This window comes from Lucilia cuprina, chromosome 5 (assembly GCF_022045245.1).
Source record: "Lucilia cuprina isolate Lc7/37 chromosome 5, ASM2204524v1, whole genome shotgun sequence".
NCBI classification, from domain to species: Eukaryota; Metazoa; Arthropoda; class Insecta; order Diptera; family Calliphoridae; genus Lucilia; species Lucilia cuprina.
Genome location: NC_060953.1, coordinates 41440205 through 41457526, shown reverse-complemented (window position 1 = coordinate 41457526; position 17322 = coordinate 41440205). Strand labels below are relative to the sequence as shown.

Sequence of the window (17322 nt, the reverse complement as noted above, 5' to 3'; positions counted from 1 at the left end):
TCAAGACTATAATCTGGTCTATAGTCAAGACTATAGTCTGGTCTATAGTCAAGACTATAGTCTGGTCTATAGTCAAGACTATAGTCTGGTCTATAGTCAAGACTATAGCCTGGTCTATAGTCGAGACTATAGCCTGGTCTATAGTCAAGACTATAGTCTGGTCTATAGTCAAGACTACAGCCTGGTCTATAGTCAAGACTATAGTCTAAACTATAGTCTGGTGTACAGTCAAGAGTAAAGTCTGGTCTATAGTCAAGTATTAACTAGACTTTAGTCTGGGCTGTAGTCAAGAGTATAGTTTGTTATATAGTCTGATATATAGACAAGACTATAGCCTAGTGTATAGTCAAGACTATAGCCTGGTCTATAGTCAAGACTATAGTCTGGTCTTATGAATAATTTCAATATTTCTTTAGCAAAAAAAAGTTGTTTCACTTACCTAAAGTATCATCAGCAAAGGTTACACCTATAACTGATGTGGGAGAGTCCGGAGTTTCTGAAATTAAATTAAAATAAAACGTTTTATCTAGAACAATTAAATCAACAAAATAAATAAACAAAAGAAATAAAATAATATGAAATAATTAAAAAAAAGAATTCTTAGAAAAGAAAAACAACAACCACCTTTTTATAAAGATTTTTTATATTTTATTAACTTTTACCAAAAGTTTGAACAAAAAACCCTTAAATACAAATATACAAATAAAATTTTACAAAATATTTCGTTTCGAACTTTGTTGCATAAATTTACTGGCTGTAGTTAAATGATATAATCTTTTATTAACATTGGCTAATATTTTTAATTGATTTTTATTTAAATATTTTAAAATATAATCATAAAGTTCTGCAGGCATGCCATCTAGGGAGGGATAAATCCAGCATTCTAACCAATTAAGTTGTTGGCAACGCATGGGTACAAATAAATGTTCACGCAAAATATAAGAAAGTTCATCCAGTTTACGAAAACGTTGATGTAAAGTTTTATTTTTAGCTTGCATGGAGAGTACATAGCGTGGTATGGAGAGAGTTGTACTAAAACCTTTGGCACCTGTTTTAGGAGCTGGTGTTAAGGTTATGATTAAAAGATCACCCGTAACAAAACCAGTTAGTAGAGCATAAAGATCATTATATGCAGCTTGTTGAACATCTATTAATGTGTGCAATTTTAAAGTGAATCTTGTTTTAGCATCTGTTGAGCAGTAGTTGGGTTTGTGGCGTGATAAATTTAAAATATTTTTTGCATGAAATGAACTTGTAGCTGTTAAACTCTTTACAAACAATTTGCTCTCTTCATTATCTGCTAGATTAGCAAATCCTGATTCTAAGGCCACTATATAAACCAATAAAAATACTAACTCAGCCTGGCTTAGTTGTGAAGAATTAAAGTGTTGCAGAAGATTTTCAACATGACGAGGAATACCATTCTCTGTCGATGTATCCGATAAGAGTAGACATTCGAGATTTAATTTTTCATTTGGTGATGAGTCACAACGATGCCGTTTTACAACTGCAAAGAAGAATACAGGAAAAGAAAGAAAGAAAAAAATACACATAATTGAAACAGGATTAATAAGTTTTTGTGATTAATTTGATTTAGTTAAGAGATCAAAGTGTAGTCAAAATTAAAGGCATGCAAAAAAATATTTCATTTACAAAATTAAAAGTTTAACAAACCTGTTGTTGTTTAAAATAAAAAAAATATACATTTTTTTTGGTTAAATACACAGCAGGATTACAAACATTGTTTAAAGTTTTTTTTTTCAAATTAGGCACACACACGTATTAACAAATAAAATATCGAAGGTATCAACGATTAACATAAAGAAAACAATATATTAAGCATATCAATTACAATTAAGTTAATTTAAAAAAAAAAAATATTTCAAATTAAAAAAAGGTGTTGTATTAAAAATTTTGCAAATTAAAAATTTTAACAATATTTTAGCATTTTTAAAAATTAATTAGTACAGAATACAAAGCCATTTACAATTGGGGAGGAATGTGATTAAATTTTTATAAATGTTTCACATGCTTAATTTTCTTTTCATTCTGAGTTTTTAGTAAAAATTTCTACAGTTCATAATGGCACCTATTTCCCAACCATTTAATACTGAGTTTATGTATTCTAGTTCCTCTCCAATTGTAGTTCGTTATATCAATGTCCCTCTTACTGACAAAGATCTTAACTGAATAATGGCCCTTTAGTATCCCTATTCTTCTTAAGGGAACTTCACACGATCACACTTTACGTACGTAAAGTCTAATGAAAAAGTAAAATGAAATTCCATCCGTATAACAAGAAAGAGAAAAAGTAGTATGATTTCTATTTTTTGTGTTTACACGATTGATATAAAATAATAACAAAGTAAGATGGAAACAGCTGTTTCACTTTTTTGGATGTGTTTACATAAAATGATCTAATGCGACCTGCTTGGTTTTTAATCATTTCAAAAAATGAAGAGAGCTCTACGACTGTCAAATTTTCCATCCGTATTCTCTCACAATGTGTAATAGTTTCTGTTTATTCTACACATAATTTTTACAAATCATATTACTTGTGTGATCGTGTAAAGCTGGCTTCAGTAGCATACATATGAAGAATTGGACTTAAGGCCTTAGATATCTTGCAATCCATTCTACTAATGCAGAACCGTACCTGCATAACCTGAAACGGTTAAGAGCGAACTCTTTAGCAACACTTTTTATCACCTGGTCGAAGGAGATAAACTTAGGCGTCGTAGTCGATTTATCCCAAATACTGACTGTGAACCACCCAAACGTATTGGCGGTCACCTTTGACAGCCTGTTTACCTTTTCAGCTCATGCCACAGCAATTAGGAACGGATTGCTAAATAGAAACATGGCCTTCAAAGCGCTATCCGGCAGCACTTCGGGAATGGACAAAGAAACCTATAAAACAGTTGTGCGGTAAGTGTTCAACGAGAAGAACCTGCCGCGGAAAAGAAGAGTTGCTCTGACACAACTGAGATCGGGATAAAGCAACATGCTCAACGTTTACTGGTCCCGCATAGACCGTACCGTCCCCAATATATGCTAAGCATGTAATCAGGGTCCCCATGATACCCACCACATATTCAATTAATTAACCCTTCTCTAGTTAACTTAGCCCAATGGATTTATGGACTTACCCTATTGAAGTATATCGCTGAGTACTGCTAATGACATTTTACAAAGGTTTCCGCCACACAATGCAATCATAGGTAAGTAATGATCTCAAAGTTGGCTTCGCACAGTTAAATACTTCTTCAAGTTGTTCAATCTACTTATATCACAACTATAGCATACAACAATTGAAAGCTTTACCGAAGTACATGCATATATCTATATCGCTTATATCATGAAAAAGTAAGATTTATTTAAACAATCATCTAATCAATATTCAGATACAGAAGACAACATGAGTTGTCTAGTTGATTTTAATATTGACTGGTCTACGGACTAGTCCAATGACTAGACTATGGACTAGTCGAATTACTATACTATGGACTAGTTTAAGGACTTGTTTACGAACTAATCATTTACTAGCCTATTGGCAAGTATATTGACTAGCTTACGGACTAGTATAGGAACTAGTTTTGGGACTAGCATAAGGTTTAGTCCAATAACTAGACTATGGACTAGTTTAAGGACTAGTTTACGAACTAATCATTTACTAGCCTATTGGCAAGTATATTGACTAGCTTACAGACTAGTATAGGAACTAGTTTTAGGACTAGCATAAGGTTTAGTCTACGGACAAGCATGAAGACTTGACTACAAACTAATATAAGGACTAGTCCAGTATATTGACTAGTCTACACACTAGTCTTACGGATAAGACTGTTGTGTAATGTATTCGAATAGTCAGTGGAAAAGTTAAATAATACTCTACTTAACATCACAGATTGAAACTATATTTTAATCTTAATTTGAAAGATAAAAGTTAAATTAACTTTAACTTTCATTCCACAAGTTGAGTCATTGACCTAATTGTTTGTAAAAAATATATTTAAAAAAATTAAATAGATAATACCTAAATGGCTAATTAAAATTTTAAAAATAATTTAATTAAAATTAATAGTGCATTAGAGCAAATAAATAGCTGAAATTTACAACATTCTTAATAATAAAATAAAAAAAACAATAATATTTTACAAATCAAGCAAAAAAAACACAGCAATAACACGAGCCATTCAAATATTTATTTTCAACCACAAATACAAGTTGAAACAAATAATCAAAGATCAATGCAAAAAAAAGTGAAAAAAAAAACAAAACACACGTAAAAGGAAAAAAACAACAAATTTTCAAGACTGATTCAGTGTTTTGGCGGATTTAGTGTAGAGCAATTTGCAAATCTAGAACTTACCTTTGCTGTCATTGACATTTTTATCCTTGAATTTATCAGGGGTGGACATTAAAACAAAATCATCGGTTAAGGTTACTTCGGTATCCTTATTTTTTTGTTTTTTCAAAGAGCCCGTAGCGGAAGAGGAACCCGCTTTAGCGGTGGTCGGTAGCGACTCCTCCTTAGTAGTGGAGGTTGTAGTAACAATAGTTGTTGTACTCGTAGTAGTAGCAGCGGAATGTTGAGACATGTTTGTTTTTTTTTAACAAAAATTTAGAAATTTCTTTGAGAAATTTAGAAATTAAATAAACACTTTTTTAGAATTTAATTTAAATTTGAGAGATTTTATGTATTTAAAAATATTACATGACTTTTTATTTTTCATTTGAAACACACTAATCACTTTTTTAATTTATTTTATTTTTTTTTGCATTATATTTTACACTCATTCACGGCCTCAAGCTTTTTGCAGCTCTTTTCTTGCTGCTATTCTATTCTGAGCAATTGTCGTTTCTTCGCTATTTCCGATTATATGGAAAACTTTTAATATTTTTATAAATAATTATAGTTTTTTAAGGAGTCGTTTAATTGTTTTTATTTTCTTTTTTAATTTACAATTAAAACACAAACACTCGCGTCATTAAAATAAAACAAAAAATTCTACAAAACAAGATTCAACAAGTTAAAAAAACTAATTTGCAAAAAGTTTGTGACATTTTGCTTTTGAAACAGCTTCGTATCACAGTTGTAAAATCAAAGTACTATTCTTGTTAGAATGTAGTAGAGTTGCCAGTAAACTTTTGGTTGTAATATAGATAAATATTTTTCATAATGATTTGATATGTCATTAAATTAAATAAAATTTAATACAGGTTGTTGTATTTGGTCATGCTGAACCTTAAATACTCTTCAACGGTAAATACATTTTTTACATAAGACAATGTTTTAATATTTCATCTCTTAGAAATATTGAAATCTTAAATTTCATTTCGGTATTGAGATTATTTTCGACTAATTATAGACTTATCCGAAAAATTTCACAGATTGACTTGCTATTATACACAACTTATCCGAAAAATTTCACAGAATGACTTGTAATTATACACAACGAAATTGTGTAAAATTTTATTCTGATATCGTTATTAGTTAGTTAGTTAGTCAGGTAGTTAGTTGATTGGTTAGTTAGTAACTTAGTCACTACCTAAGTAAGTTAGTTATTTAGTTAGTTAGTTAGTTAGTTAGTTAGTTAGTTAGTTAGTTAGTTAGTTAGTTAGTTAGTTAGTTAGTTAGTTAGTTAGTTAGTTAGTTAGTTAGTAAGTTTGTAAGTTAGTAAGTTAGTAAGTTAGTTAGTTATTTAGTTAGTTATTTAGTTAGTTAATTATTTAGTTAGTTAGTTAGTCAGTCAGTTATTTAGTTAATTTGAAAGGAGGGGTTGTTGCGCGCTCTGTTGTGCTATCTGTTTTTATAAACTTCACCTTCGTGAGAAGGGTATATATAAGTTTGTCATTCCGTTAGTAATTTCTATAATATAATTTTCCGACCCTATAAAGTATATATATTCTGGATCCTTATAGATAGCGGAGTCGATTAAGCCATGTGCGTTGAAATCAGTTTTTAGAGGTCCCCAGATATCGGCGAGATCCGAATCATCAATAATTCAGTTAGACATGTTTTCGAGAAGATCGCTATTTAAAATCAGCAAAATCGGTCTATAAATAACGGAGATCCGAGACAACCTCTGAAAATTTCATCAAAAAAGTCACATTTTTTTCATGCTTTGTTAAAAAAGCAACAACAACACTGTGAATTGGATAAAGATGTACATGTGCGTGTGGAGATGTATTTGGTTTTATTCAGCTGTGTATTTTTGTGTATGTTTGCATGCTGTTCTGTTCTCACGAAGGTGAAGGGTATAACAAGAACAAGGAGATAAAGCAGTAATATGTTGGTAATGCAGCTCATATTTCTTTGAGGGTGGTAATGCAGTTTGAGGGTGGTATTACAGTACAACGGTTAATATTTCTTTCTGCTACAGTTTATATTTGTTTGAGTGTATGTTATGTGTGTCATGTGTGCAGAGATACAAAATAAATAAAAACTGTTTTTTAAAACATACTTGGTGAAGGGTATATAAGATCCGGCACAGCAAAATATAGAAATATTACTTGTTTTTATGTGAAATTCTTGTAGAAAGCAATTAAAAAAACGAAACTGTTAAAATAAAAAAAACTTTTAAATTAATCAACATCCGGTAACTCTAAAAAATCTTTGTTTTTTCTCTTCCTTGCCAAACGTAAACAAAAGCAATGTTGCATTTTTTCATACTAAAAAAAGCTTTCTGTCACTCCCCTTATTTACAACCCAGCGTCAAACAAAATTTCGTTTGTCATTCTTGTCGTCTGTAAAAACAACAGCCGCAAAATTGTCTTTTTTAGCAAAATCATTGCAAATATTTAAAACAAATAATAAAACTAAAATGAATTTCCTAGGTATTGAACAATTTCCCGATTATAAAGTACCCGGTGCCCAACATCAAGATTTCTCTCCCTATGAATCCAATGGAGGGTAAGTTGAAAAAAGATGGAAATGAGGTTAAAAGGGTTTGCTATATACAAATTATTTCTTAATTTCAGTTCCATTGTGGCCATAGCTGGTGATGACTATGTAGTTATTGCAGCCGATACCCGTCTCAGCAGTGGCTATTCCATTCACACACGCAAACAAAACAAACTTTTCCAATTGAGTCCCAAAACAGTATTGGGTTCTACCGGCTGCTGGTGTGACACCTTAGCTTTGACTGCCTTAGTTAAGGCCCGCATGCAAATGTACGAGCATACTCACTTGAAAACCATGTCTACAGATGCTGTTGCCCAAATGTTGTCCATACTAATGTACAACAAACGTTTCTTCCCCTATTATGTTTCAAATGTTCTAGCCGGTTTGGATAATGAGGGTAAAGGTGTTGTCTACTCTTACGATCCCATTGGGCATTGCGAAAGAACTACCTATAGAGCTGGCGGTTCGGCTGGTGCCTTATTGCAACCAGTTCTGGATAATCAAATTGGTTTTAAGAACATGAAATTGGAGGGAGGTGTAGTGCCCAAGGTGCCTAAGGAACGTGCTGTCGCCATTGCCACTGATACCTTTATTTCGGCTGCAGAACGTGATATTTATACCGGTGATGCTGTTATGATTAATATTATAACCAAGGATGGCATTGAAGTTAAGGAAGTTCAATTGAGAAAGGATTAAGATGTGTGGTTTACATTTAATAATTAATAAAATACTACTTTAATGTTTATATCCGAGAGAAGATAATTTTGAAAATTGGTTTATTTAATAAACGTAAAAGATTTTTTTAGTAATTATTGCTAATTTAAGAATGATTATTTGGGAAAACATTAATAATTTTATTATTCCAATGCATATTTATTATTCCTGTACAGACTATACTTCGAAATACTTCATCCTTGTTTGTGTTAAAAAAATTACTAAAAATGTTTATGTTTCTTGTTCGATATTTGATAGTCTTATATGACTATAGGTCTATAGACTAGACTAGACTGAAGATTATATACTATAGTGTAAAATATATGAAAATAAAAACTAGACTATCGCCCGCCAAATGGATCCACTGAGACTACAAATGTATACCGGGTAAAAATAGTAAATTTCGTAAGCAAATAACACCTAAGACCTGGTTCACACTGGGAAACTTTTGATTTTGTGTGTGAGAGAAAGAGATGGTTAATATTTCTTTCCCAAAGAAAAATAAAAAGTTTCCCAGTGTGAACCAGGTCTAACCTGCAAAAAATTTAACTTTTTGAAATTCGGAAGAACATTTTTAATAACTGTGTTATGGTACATTTTGCATCCCACGTATTTTTAGCAGTGAACAATGGGGAGACAAATTCACTTTTTTCTATAATATCGTACTTAAAAGCATTACATTAATCATTCATTAAAACTAGTGATCTTTGGTACTTTTTGTTGTTCAACAGGTACTTTTTGATTTATCTGCAATATTGCACCTAGAAACTTTTTGTATCTTTTATAATTAGGGTGAAAGCATAGGAATAATAACGGTTGAATTGGCAAAGAAAAGGTGCTCCCGAGTTTTACTTTCCTCCCCACATTCTCTACATTCGTCTGAATCCTGTATGTCACTCAGAATACTCGGAAATATAATGTCTGGGTAAACAGTAGTATTTCGTGAAATTTATTACCAAAAAGGGGAAAATACAAATTTTGTTGCATTTGTTGTTGCATTTTATTATTCTTCATCAGAATTTGCATGTCAATAAAGTATTTTGCATATTGAGAATTTCGGTTAATTTCGTTGTGTATTTTCAAATTATGTTTTAAATTCGTTTTTGAAATTTATTGTTTTATTGTTAAAAGGACGAGTGTTAAGTATTAATAACATTAAAAAATATTAAATAGAGTAATTGATGAAATGATCCAAAGAATTATTAGAAAAAACGCACTGAGTGGTGCTTCAAAATCTTTAACTGCCAAAGGGAGGCGACTTGTATCCATGGAAAACCCTTAGACTCCTGATTTATCTTCTCCAAAATCAATATACGAACTAGGAGGAACACTATGTTTTAATTTAGACCTCTAAACAGACCTTAGGATGCTTGGAACCAATGTAAAGTAAACTGTCGTGTAGTACAGGAAAAATACCTAATTCTCATACCCTAATTTTCGGCTAATACATACACTTATAAATATTTAGAACCCAAATCAAGAATAACTATCCAGATCCTAATACGCCTACTGTATCTTATTCATAAAATAAAGCATTTAAAATATGAGGTTGAAAATCAGGATTTTATCATGTAATAGTTCTATAGTGGTATATGGTGATGTCTCCATACTCAGAGTGACTAGGATGGTACTTAGTGTTAGATTTATTGAATAAGAATCAATATTCTGCGATTCTAAATAAAATTTACACAGTACTCCCTAGTATAATGGGGTTTCCGTAATGTAGTTTTTATCCATACAAAATGACCAAAAACCTAGATTATTTTTTGTTATAATATATAAATTTATACCTGACTAAACATTTTTGCTAGGTTCAAATCCATTGATTATTTAATATATCATGTATCCAATTCAAGATTATTTATTATTTTCGAAATTTAATCAAAGAAACGATAGATTTCATATTAAGTCAAATATTGATAAATTCTTATAGGTATATAGGATAATAAATCAGTTAAGAAATGTCCAAGAAATGTCGTTCCACTACTAAAATATCTAAAAATGTTATTCTTATATATAGGAGTAATAAAAATATTAAATTTTGTAAAATAATACAGCAATATTGAAAAAATAACAAAAAAAAACCCCTAAAAAAGCAAAATACTTTATTGACCTAAAAAATTAACAATACGTTCTCATTTTATCAAAAATTTCGTTAAATAATATCACGATTTTACATTTTATGGTAGAAAATTAAAATATAATATATTCTTTAAAAAATACAACAAACAAATAGTTTTATTTTGCTATAAATAATTGTACAGATAAAGTGTTTTCTTAAAATTTATAAAATTTTACATAGGCAAATTTCTTAATTGATTTACTGTATAGGTATTTAATATTTTAACATTGTCTAACATAACACATTGTATCCGTCATAAGAGGTCTTAGTGTTGGACAGTATTAAATTCATACATAATACGTAAATAATTGCACTTATTATTTATTTAATGAATGAAATAGCTTTTTGCTTTTGTAAATAATGTATTTTAGTTATTTTTTTTTAGTATATATCTCATTTCATTGATAAATATTTATAAAGTATTTAGATTTCGTATATATTTCTTAAATATAAACAAATGCAAAATGAAACCGAAATGATAACAAAAAAAAAAAAGAGAGTTTAAAAGATAACAACTACAAGTTTGTAGTGTTAGTTAGTGGACAAAAATGATGACTAATAAGAAACACAGTGTTTTTTTATTAATGATTAAAAAGAAATAATTGTACTTTGAATTTGTTAAAAATTAATTTATTGCAAATTGAAATATTAAATATGCATTTGTTTTCAGTAGGTCAGTTTATTTTAGGCACTATGACAAATTAAGAAATTCCTTAGAAAATCTCTTAAATTTTAAGGTGAATTATAAAGAAATTTTAAACAAATAACACGTACGTTAAATATTTTCGAATGACAAAGTATGTATGTCCATAAAACTTTTAGTAATATGTAGAATTAATTAATAGCACATAAACCAATTCCTTAATGAATTCTAAAATGCCTAGAAATTTGACCAAAAGTATGATTCAAAACCACAATTAACTGTGGTTGCTGTCTTTTGCTAAATAGTTATACCCTACACCACTTTAGTGGGGAGGATATATTGTGTTTGTGCTTATGTTTGTAACGCACAATAATATTGGTCCTATACCCAACTTAAAGTATACCAATTGACTCAGAATCATTTTCTGAGTCGATTTAGCTATGTCCTTCCGTCCATGTAAACCTTGTAATCAAACTACAGGTCACAATTTTAAAGAATGTGGTACATGATCATGTCTATTGTCCCAGGGATGAAGCATATTGAAAATGGTTAACACTGGTCCATTATTTCACCTAGCCCCCATAGAACTGACCCCGATGAAAAGGGCTTTTAAAGTTTTTTTGTATCAAATTACAGTTTACAATTTTGAAGATAATTTAATGCAAATTTGGCACATGATCGTCTATGATACCGTAGACGAAGCCTGTTGAAAATGGTTAACATCGGTCCATTATTTCAATTAGCCCCCATAAAACTGAACCCCCGAATAGGCCTTGTAAACTCAAACTTCAGGTCAATTTTGGAGATAATTGAATGAAATTTTCACATTATCATCTATGATACCGTAGACGAAGCCTGTTGAAAATGGTTTACATCGGTCCATTATATCACATAGGTCCCATACAACTGAACCCGCCGAATATGGCTTTTAAGTTCATAATTATGTTTAATATACTTCTCTATCTCGACAAAAAACTGCAAAAACAAGATCTATATTAGACTTGATGGCCCTCACGAATTCCATAATAATAGGTCCCCATATGATGACCTATGAAAAGCCCCCATCTAAATTTCACTTAAATGTCCATAATTTTATTCAACAATAAACGGCTTAAGTATGTATAACTAAGACAAGGTACAATTCAACTTAAATGCTTTATTATGACAACTAAATCACATATATTTGTAAAAGGTGTAGGGTATTAAATGGTCGCCCTCGCCGGACAATAATTTCTTACTCGTTTTTAATTGTTTTTTTTTCTTCAACCTTGAAAACTTTTTTCAAAATCTAATTTATTATTGAGAACAAAAGTGTATTGCTTACCAACTGCCAAAAATTGGACTTGTAAATACTGCAGTATATTACCTACCTTAGTATGGCCTTGCAAATGTGACTCCTTTGTCATTGTTTTGCTCAAAAACCTTTAGTTGTTGTTCCTTGCAGATTTATTTGCTTTTTAGTGTTTTTTATTCTTGCTTTTTTTCTCCTTTATTATATAATAATATAATTTATAATAATATATGCAGTAATGTAGAGGTTGTTGTTTATTTTTTTTTTTTTATTTTGAATAAACTGTTTTTTCTTTCAATATATGATGTGTATGTGTGAGTTTGTTTTTAATTAGTTTTTTTTTAAGTTCGGCTTAAATCGAAAGCAATTTTATTGAAAAATTAAACAAAAAAAAGTTACAATTAATTTCAAAACTGTTTAAAACAGTTAAAAGAAAAGTGTGAAATAAAGTGACAGAGAGAAACGGTGTAAGTAGAAGGTTATCAGAAACAAATAAAATTTGTTTAAAAAACGTTTTTTTTTTAACTAAAATTGTAATAAAAAGGGTTTGTTTTATATGGAATATACAACAACAACTTGTGTGTGTGTGTGTGTGTGTGTGTAGGATAGTGTTTTTTTTAAAGGGAGTGTTTTTGTTTTGTTTAGAAAAGGGGGTTTAGGAGCTGTTATAGCAGGGGTTTTAAGTTAAATTTCTGTAGATTTGATTTTATGTGTTTTCTTTTTTAAATCTCAAGAGATTTAATTGAAAAAAAGTTTTAAGTGTTTGTGTGTATGATTTTGCATGTGTGTGTGTGTGTTTTTAAAGAGTGTTTGTTTGTTTTTTTAATTTTACTTTTATAAAATATAATTTTCTTTTAGTTTAAATTCAGTTGTTTTTTCAGTTTTTAAAAATTTAATTTTTAATTAAATAATTATTGTATTTTTTCTTTTTTTTAAGTGTTCATATGTTTTTTTTTTATAAATTTATTATAAGCTAAAAGTAGTGTTTCTTCTTTTTTTTCTGTCGGTCGTTAAACGTTTCGGTAACGCATTATTTTAACACGTTATTTTTTTAATATTTTGATAAACTACTAGAAAAACTATTACTATGTTTAAAGTTCTTTTATGTTAAAAAAAACCAAACTCGGCTGCCAAGCAGTCTTTTGGTTTTGTTATCTCCTTAGCAAGTGATCTTTTTTGTTTGGGCCGCCTTTAAACATCCAACGACTCCTGCTGCTTAGATTTTTCCCGTTGTTAATTTTCCTTTTTTGTTAATTTTTTTTGTATGCAGTTCTAACGTCTTCGCTTTTACCATCGTTTCTATGCATTTTGGCATTTTTTTCTTTAATATTTAAATAGGATATTTTTTGTTGTTGTTTACTTGAAGTTGTAGTTGTTTTGTTTTTTGCTTGATGTTGATGTTTGCTGTTACGGTCGGTCTTAAACCGACTAAGCCTCAGGCAGAGGTTTTAATTCTTTGATTTGTTTAATCAAATACGCCTTCTCATCGTTGAATTGTTCATCCTCTGAACGATCCGTATGGAAGTTGGTAAGAAAATCGACCAGTTTCGATTGATTACGTAGCAGGATGTCAAGTATGGGCTTGGGTTTGTTGGGATTGGCCACAAACACTTTAAAAACATGGAAGGCCTCAAATTGTATATTACGGGATTTCTCTTTGAGCATGTTCATCATTAATTTGAGATTTTCCGGTTCCGAAATGTACCGTGTCATGACGGTAAAATTATGACGATCCAATAGCAGTTCACCCAATAGCTTAAGGGATTGGCGTCTGGTAACATAATTCTCCGAATTTAAAAGACGCTGATAGTGCTGTGTAAAGAACTTGTCATAGTTGGCTTCCAAGAATTCGGCACACAGCAATTTATGACGCGTCAACAGTTCCTTAAAGGTGGAAAACGCATCCGAGGCAATATCGAAGGTGGACACCTCCACATAGCGGAAGAACTTGAAAAACTCTTCGGAGTGTATCATAATCTTGGCCAAGGCTTCATAGCGGGCACACTCTCTCAGCATAGTGCCCGAATTTAAAGCAATCTCCGGGTGGGCATCTTCGTAGCCGGCCATCAGAGTGAATAAAATTTCCGGTTTCGTACAAATATATTCCACCGTGGGGGATCTTGTGCCAATTTGTCTCCTCAAGACATTGTTGAATATCAAAGCCACATGTTTCTTACCCTCAAAGTCGATACGTTGTAGATTTTGTATCAACAATAGCAACAAATTGCTATTGTACAATTCCTGAGACAATTGAGCGACTACATAGTCGGCCGGTGGTTCAGAGTCTGAACTTCCATACAGCATATTCTTTATACTCACAAGATTTTTACTAACATCCTCCTGGGCCTTCTCCACCTTTCGATCACCACCAGTTTCCAGAGCATTGATCGCCTCCTTTAAGGACTTGACCAGTTCAGCAGGTGTCTTTTGTGATTTACCAAACAAAGGCATGATGCTGCGAATGGTGATGGATGTTTAAAAAACCGGGTAAAGAAAAAAACTGTTTGTTGTTTAGTTTTGCACAAAGATTAACTAAAATTTAGAAAACCTTTACAATAATTTGTGTCTCTTTATGTTTTCCTTGGTGTTGTTTTTTTTTTAAGGGTGTCTTCTTTTTCACAACGTTGTAGTAGTCTTCTTCTTCGTGGTCGTCGTTGCTGTTTCTTTCTCTGTGTGTGCCTTTGTGGTGCAGTGGTCTTTTACCTTCTTCTTATTATGATGTCTGTTTTTCGTTCTCTGCCGCTGGCTCTGCTTGCTGCGAGTGTGACTATTTCAACCGGACTGACTGACAATACAAGTGTAACACTCTTTTTTGTCGAGAAGACTTTTCTTTGATTTCTTTTCTTAACACTGTTTTTTTCTTTAAATCGTTATTGTTTATTGACAAATTTCGTTTGGATTTCAGTTCTTCTAAGTTTTTACTGCAAATCGCTATTGAATTTGTTATCGTTTTGTAATTTTTTCCAATAAAATTTTCTTATAATTTTTCTCTTTTTTACGAGTTGCGTACAAAGACCTTCGCCGACAAGTATTTACGTCGCCGGCTTTTAATACGGAAAATTTCGATGGCGGCATAAGATCGACTGTAAGCAGAATAGGCATGCCGCTTTGTTTTAAATTTTAGAATAAAATATCAAAAACAATAGGCTATAGCCAACCTTTTGTTCCCTACACAGTACGAATTGCATTCAATTACACAATATCACAGAAAATTTAAACGAAAAGATAACAAAAAGTAGTCTTTTAAAGATTTACCGCCTTATGCAAAAACGATTATTAAAGTTAACAATGGTTTACTGCACACTTTTTCCATATAAAAATAGGTTTTAACAACCATTGTTAACTTAATAATCGTTTTTGCATAAGGCGAATCTTTATGTTTTCTATTTTATGTTCAATATTAGATAAATTTTAAGAAGTAACAATTAAAGAACGAAAGAGCGTTCCCACGACAATTGGATCTCCGCTTCGAAACGACCCGATTCTTAATCGGCCAACAGTTGTATCAACCGGAAGTTTTTTCCCCAGGGAAGAACATCCAGTTACAGCCGTCCAGTTACAACAACAAAGAATGAAACGTTACATAAATACCTTCCCTAAAAAATCTATAAAAGAAACAAAAGTTCCTTTTTATAGATTTGCATTCAATCAAGTCTGCTCGTTTACTTTTAAGATTCTAGATTCAATATCAAAAAAATTCCTATTACAGATTTTTTTTTGTACGGATTTTAATGTTTTACTTAATTATTATTAAGTACCAGGTACAGTATGTAAATGTCTATGTTAACAGAGTAATGTTATTAAATTCCCATTTAAAAAAATCCTGTATTTAAAATTCTGGGTTTAAGGATACATTAAAAGTACCAAAACATAGTTTTCACCATTTTTCTCTTTAAAAGTGTCGAATTTTAAAAACCAACTACCTAATTTGCTTTTTATACCTTTTATATTATTCAAATTTTAAAAAAATCTCCTTATATTGGTTGATTGGTATACCAAACTCCTGTTGAAAATTAAACTCTAGATAAATCAGTTAGTAAAGTTACAATTTGATAAAGATTAAATAAAATCTACCATAAAATTATTTTGGTTAGTGTAAAACATTTCAAGGTGTTTCCACTGAACCTATAAGATAGCTAAGTCGCTTTAAATAACAAACGGCGGCGGACGCCAAACACGAAAATATATGGTGGCGGCAAAAAATTAAACTTAGCGGCGATTTTTCGTAGTTTTTGTTGTCTATAAAAAAGTCGTTTATTCGACTTTTCTGGAATTTGACTTCTTCGTAAATTTTTATAAATATATAATTTTTAAAAATATAATGATTTAAGGACTACAAACAGAAATGTTTTTAAGATTTTTGAATAAAAGGGTTAAATGAACTTTTTGTTTCAACAATAGAACCCCTAGACATCAATAAATACATAAATATAAAATAATATTTACTTTGGTGTGAAGAACATTTCTTTAGAACAAATTATTACAATTCAAAAAAACTTTTCTATAGAAATGTCGACAGTAATTTAGATTTACTTTTTTATAGGAAAACTTTTTTGTATAAAAGTTAATTGTAATCCAAATAAGTTTGTCTTCATAAAAGATTGTAAACTAGAGAACTTTTCTATAGAAAAGTTGAATGTAATCTGGAGTACTTTTTTCTAGAAACAATTACTGTAAAAAAACTACTTTTGTATAGAAATGTTGAGCAAAAAAGTCGGCTTAACTGTGAACTTTTACTAGGGTTCTATAGTTGAAACGAAAAGTCGACTTTTTGACTTTTTGCATTTTATGAAAAGTCGACTTTTTTCATTTTATGAAAAGTCGATTTTTCAACTTTTTTCATTAAATAAAAGTCGACTTTTAGACTTTTCGACTATAAGTATTTTATAAATAGTCGACTTTTCGACTTTTTTCGACTTTATGACTATTTTCGACTTCTTTCTGCTTTTTTCCGACTGTTTTTTGATTTTTTTTCGAGTTTTTCCGACTATTTTAGAGTTTTTGACTTTTTCTCCACTTTTTTAAAATTTTTGACTTGTTTCTACAATTTTCGATTTTTCGACTTTTTTTCCACTTTTTCTGACTTTTTTCGACTTTCTTTGACTTTTTTCGACTTATCGACTTTTTTCGACTTTCAGACTTTTCGGCTTTTTTCGACTTTTATTCACAAAGTCGACTTTTTTCACAGACGATAGTCGAGTTATCGATTTTTTTTGGAACAAAATAGTCGACTTTTCGACTTTTCGTCAAAAAGTCGATTGTTCGATTATTCGAAAGTCGATTTATAGAACCCCTATAAGAAATGAATGACCGAAACTAACACATACAAAATGATTTTACTAACACACATGCAACATTTTTTTATAGAATTGTCGAAAAAAATTTAATGGATGATTCCATCAACAATGACAGTCAAATGACCGGTAAAATGACCGTTTTTGAACCCAATGTGTGGTTGAATTTGCATATGAAAGAATGAAACAACTACATTTTGATTAAAATGTATTAAAATTTATATTTTGATCAACAATGACAGCCAAATGACCGATCAAATGACTGTCACTGTGTTACAGAGTTGTATTTTTCGTCGTTACAAATTAATTGTTTCTGCGAAAGCCAAAGATCAAGAAGAAAAAATATAAAAAAAT

The 17322-nt window shown here is 30.6% G+C and overlaps 3 protein-coding genes across 3 annotated transcripts; 1 reads left to right on the top strand and 2 right to left on the bottom strand.

Annotated features, from left to right (window-relative positions):
- Positions 1-625: 625 nt before the first annotated feature.
- Positions 626-4992, bottom strand: LOC111686279 (protein nutcracker). Its single transcript, XM_023448633.2, has 2 exons — positions 4370-4992; positions 626-1507 (listed from the first exon to the last, which is right to left on the bottom strand). Exons 1-2 carry the CDS (start codon positions 4596-4598, stop codon positions 711-713), a joined length of 1026 nt encoding a protein of 341 aa, XP_023304401.2. The 5' UTR covers positions 4599-4992; the 3' UTR covers positions 626-710.
- Positions 4993-6715: 1723 nt separating this feature from the next.
- LOC111686278 (proteasome subunit beta type-1) lies at positions 6716-7713 on the top strand. Its single transcript, XM_023448632.2, has 2 exons — positions 6716-6913; positions 6982-7713. Exons 1-2 carry the CDS (start codon positions 6825-6827, stop codon positions 7598-7600), a joined length of 708 nt encoding a protein of 235 aa, XP_023304400.1. The 5' UTR covers positions 6716-6824; the 3' UTR covers positions 7601-7713.
- Positions 7714-12690: 4977 nt separating this feature from the next.
- On the bottom strand, positions 12691-14740 carry LOC111686277 (protein Mo25). Its single transcript, XM_023448631.2, has one exon. It carries the CDS (start codon positions 14123-14125, stop codon positions 13103-13105), a length of 1023 nt encoding a protein of 340 aa, XP_023304399.1. The 5' UTR covers positions 14126-14740; the 3' UTR covers positions 12691-13102.
- Positions 14741-17322: the final 2582 nt, after the last annotated feature.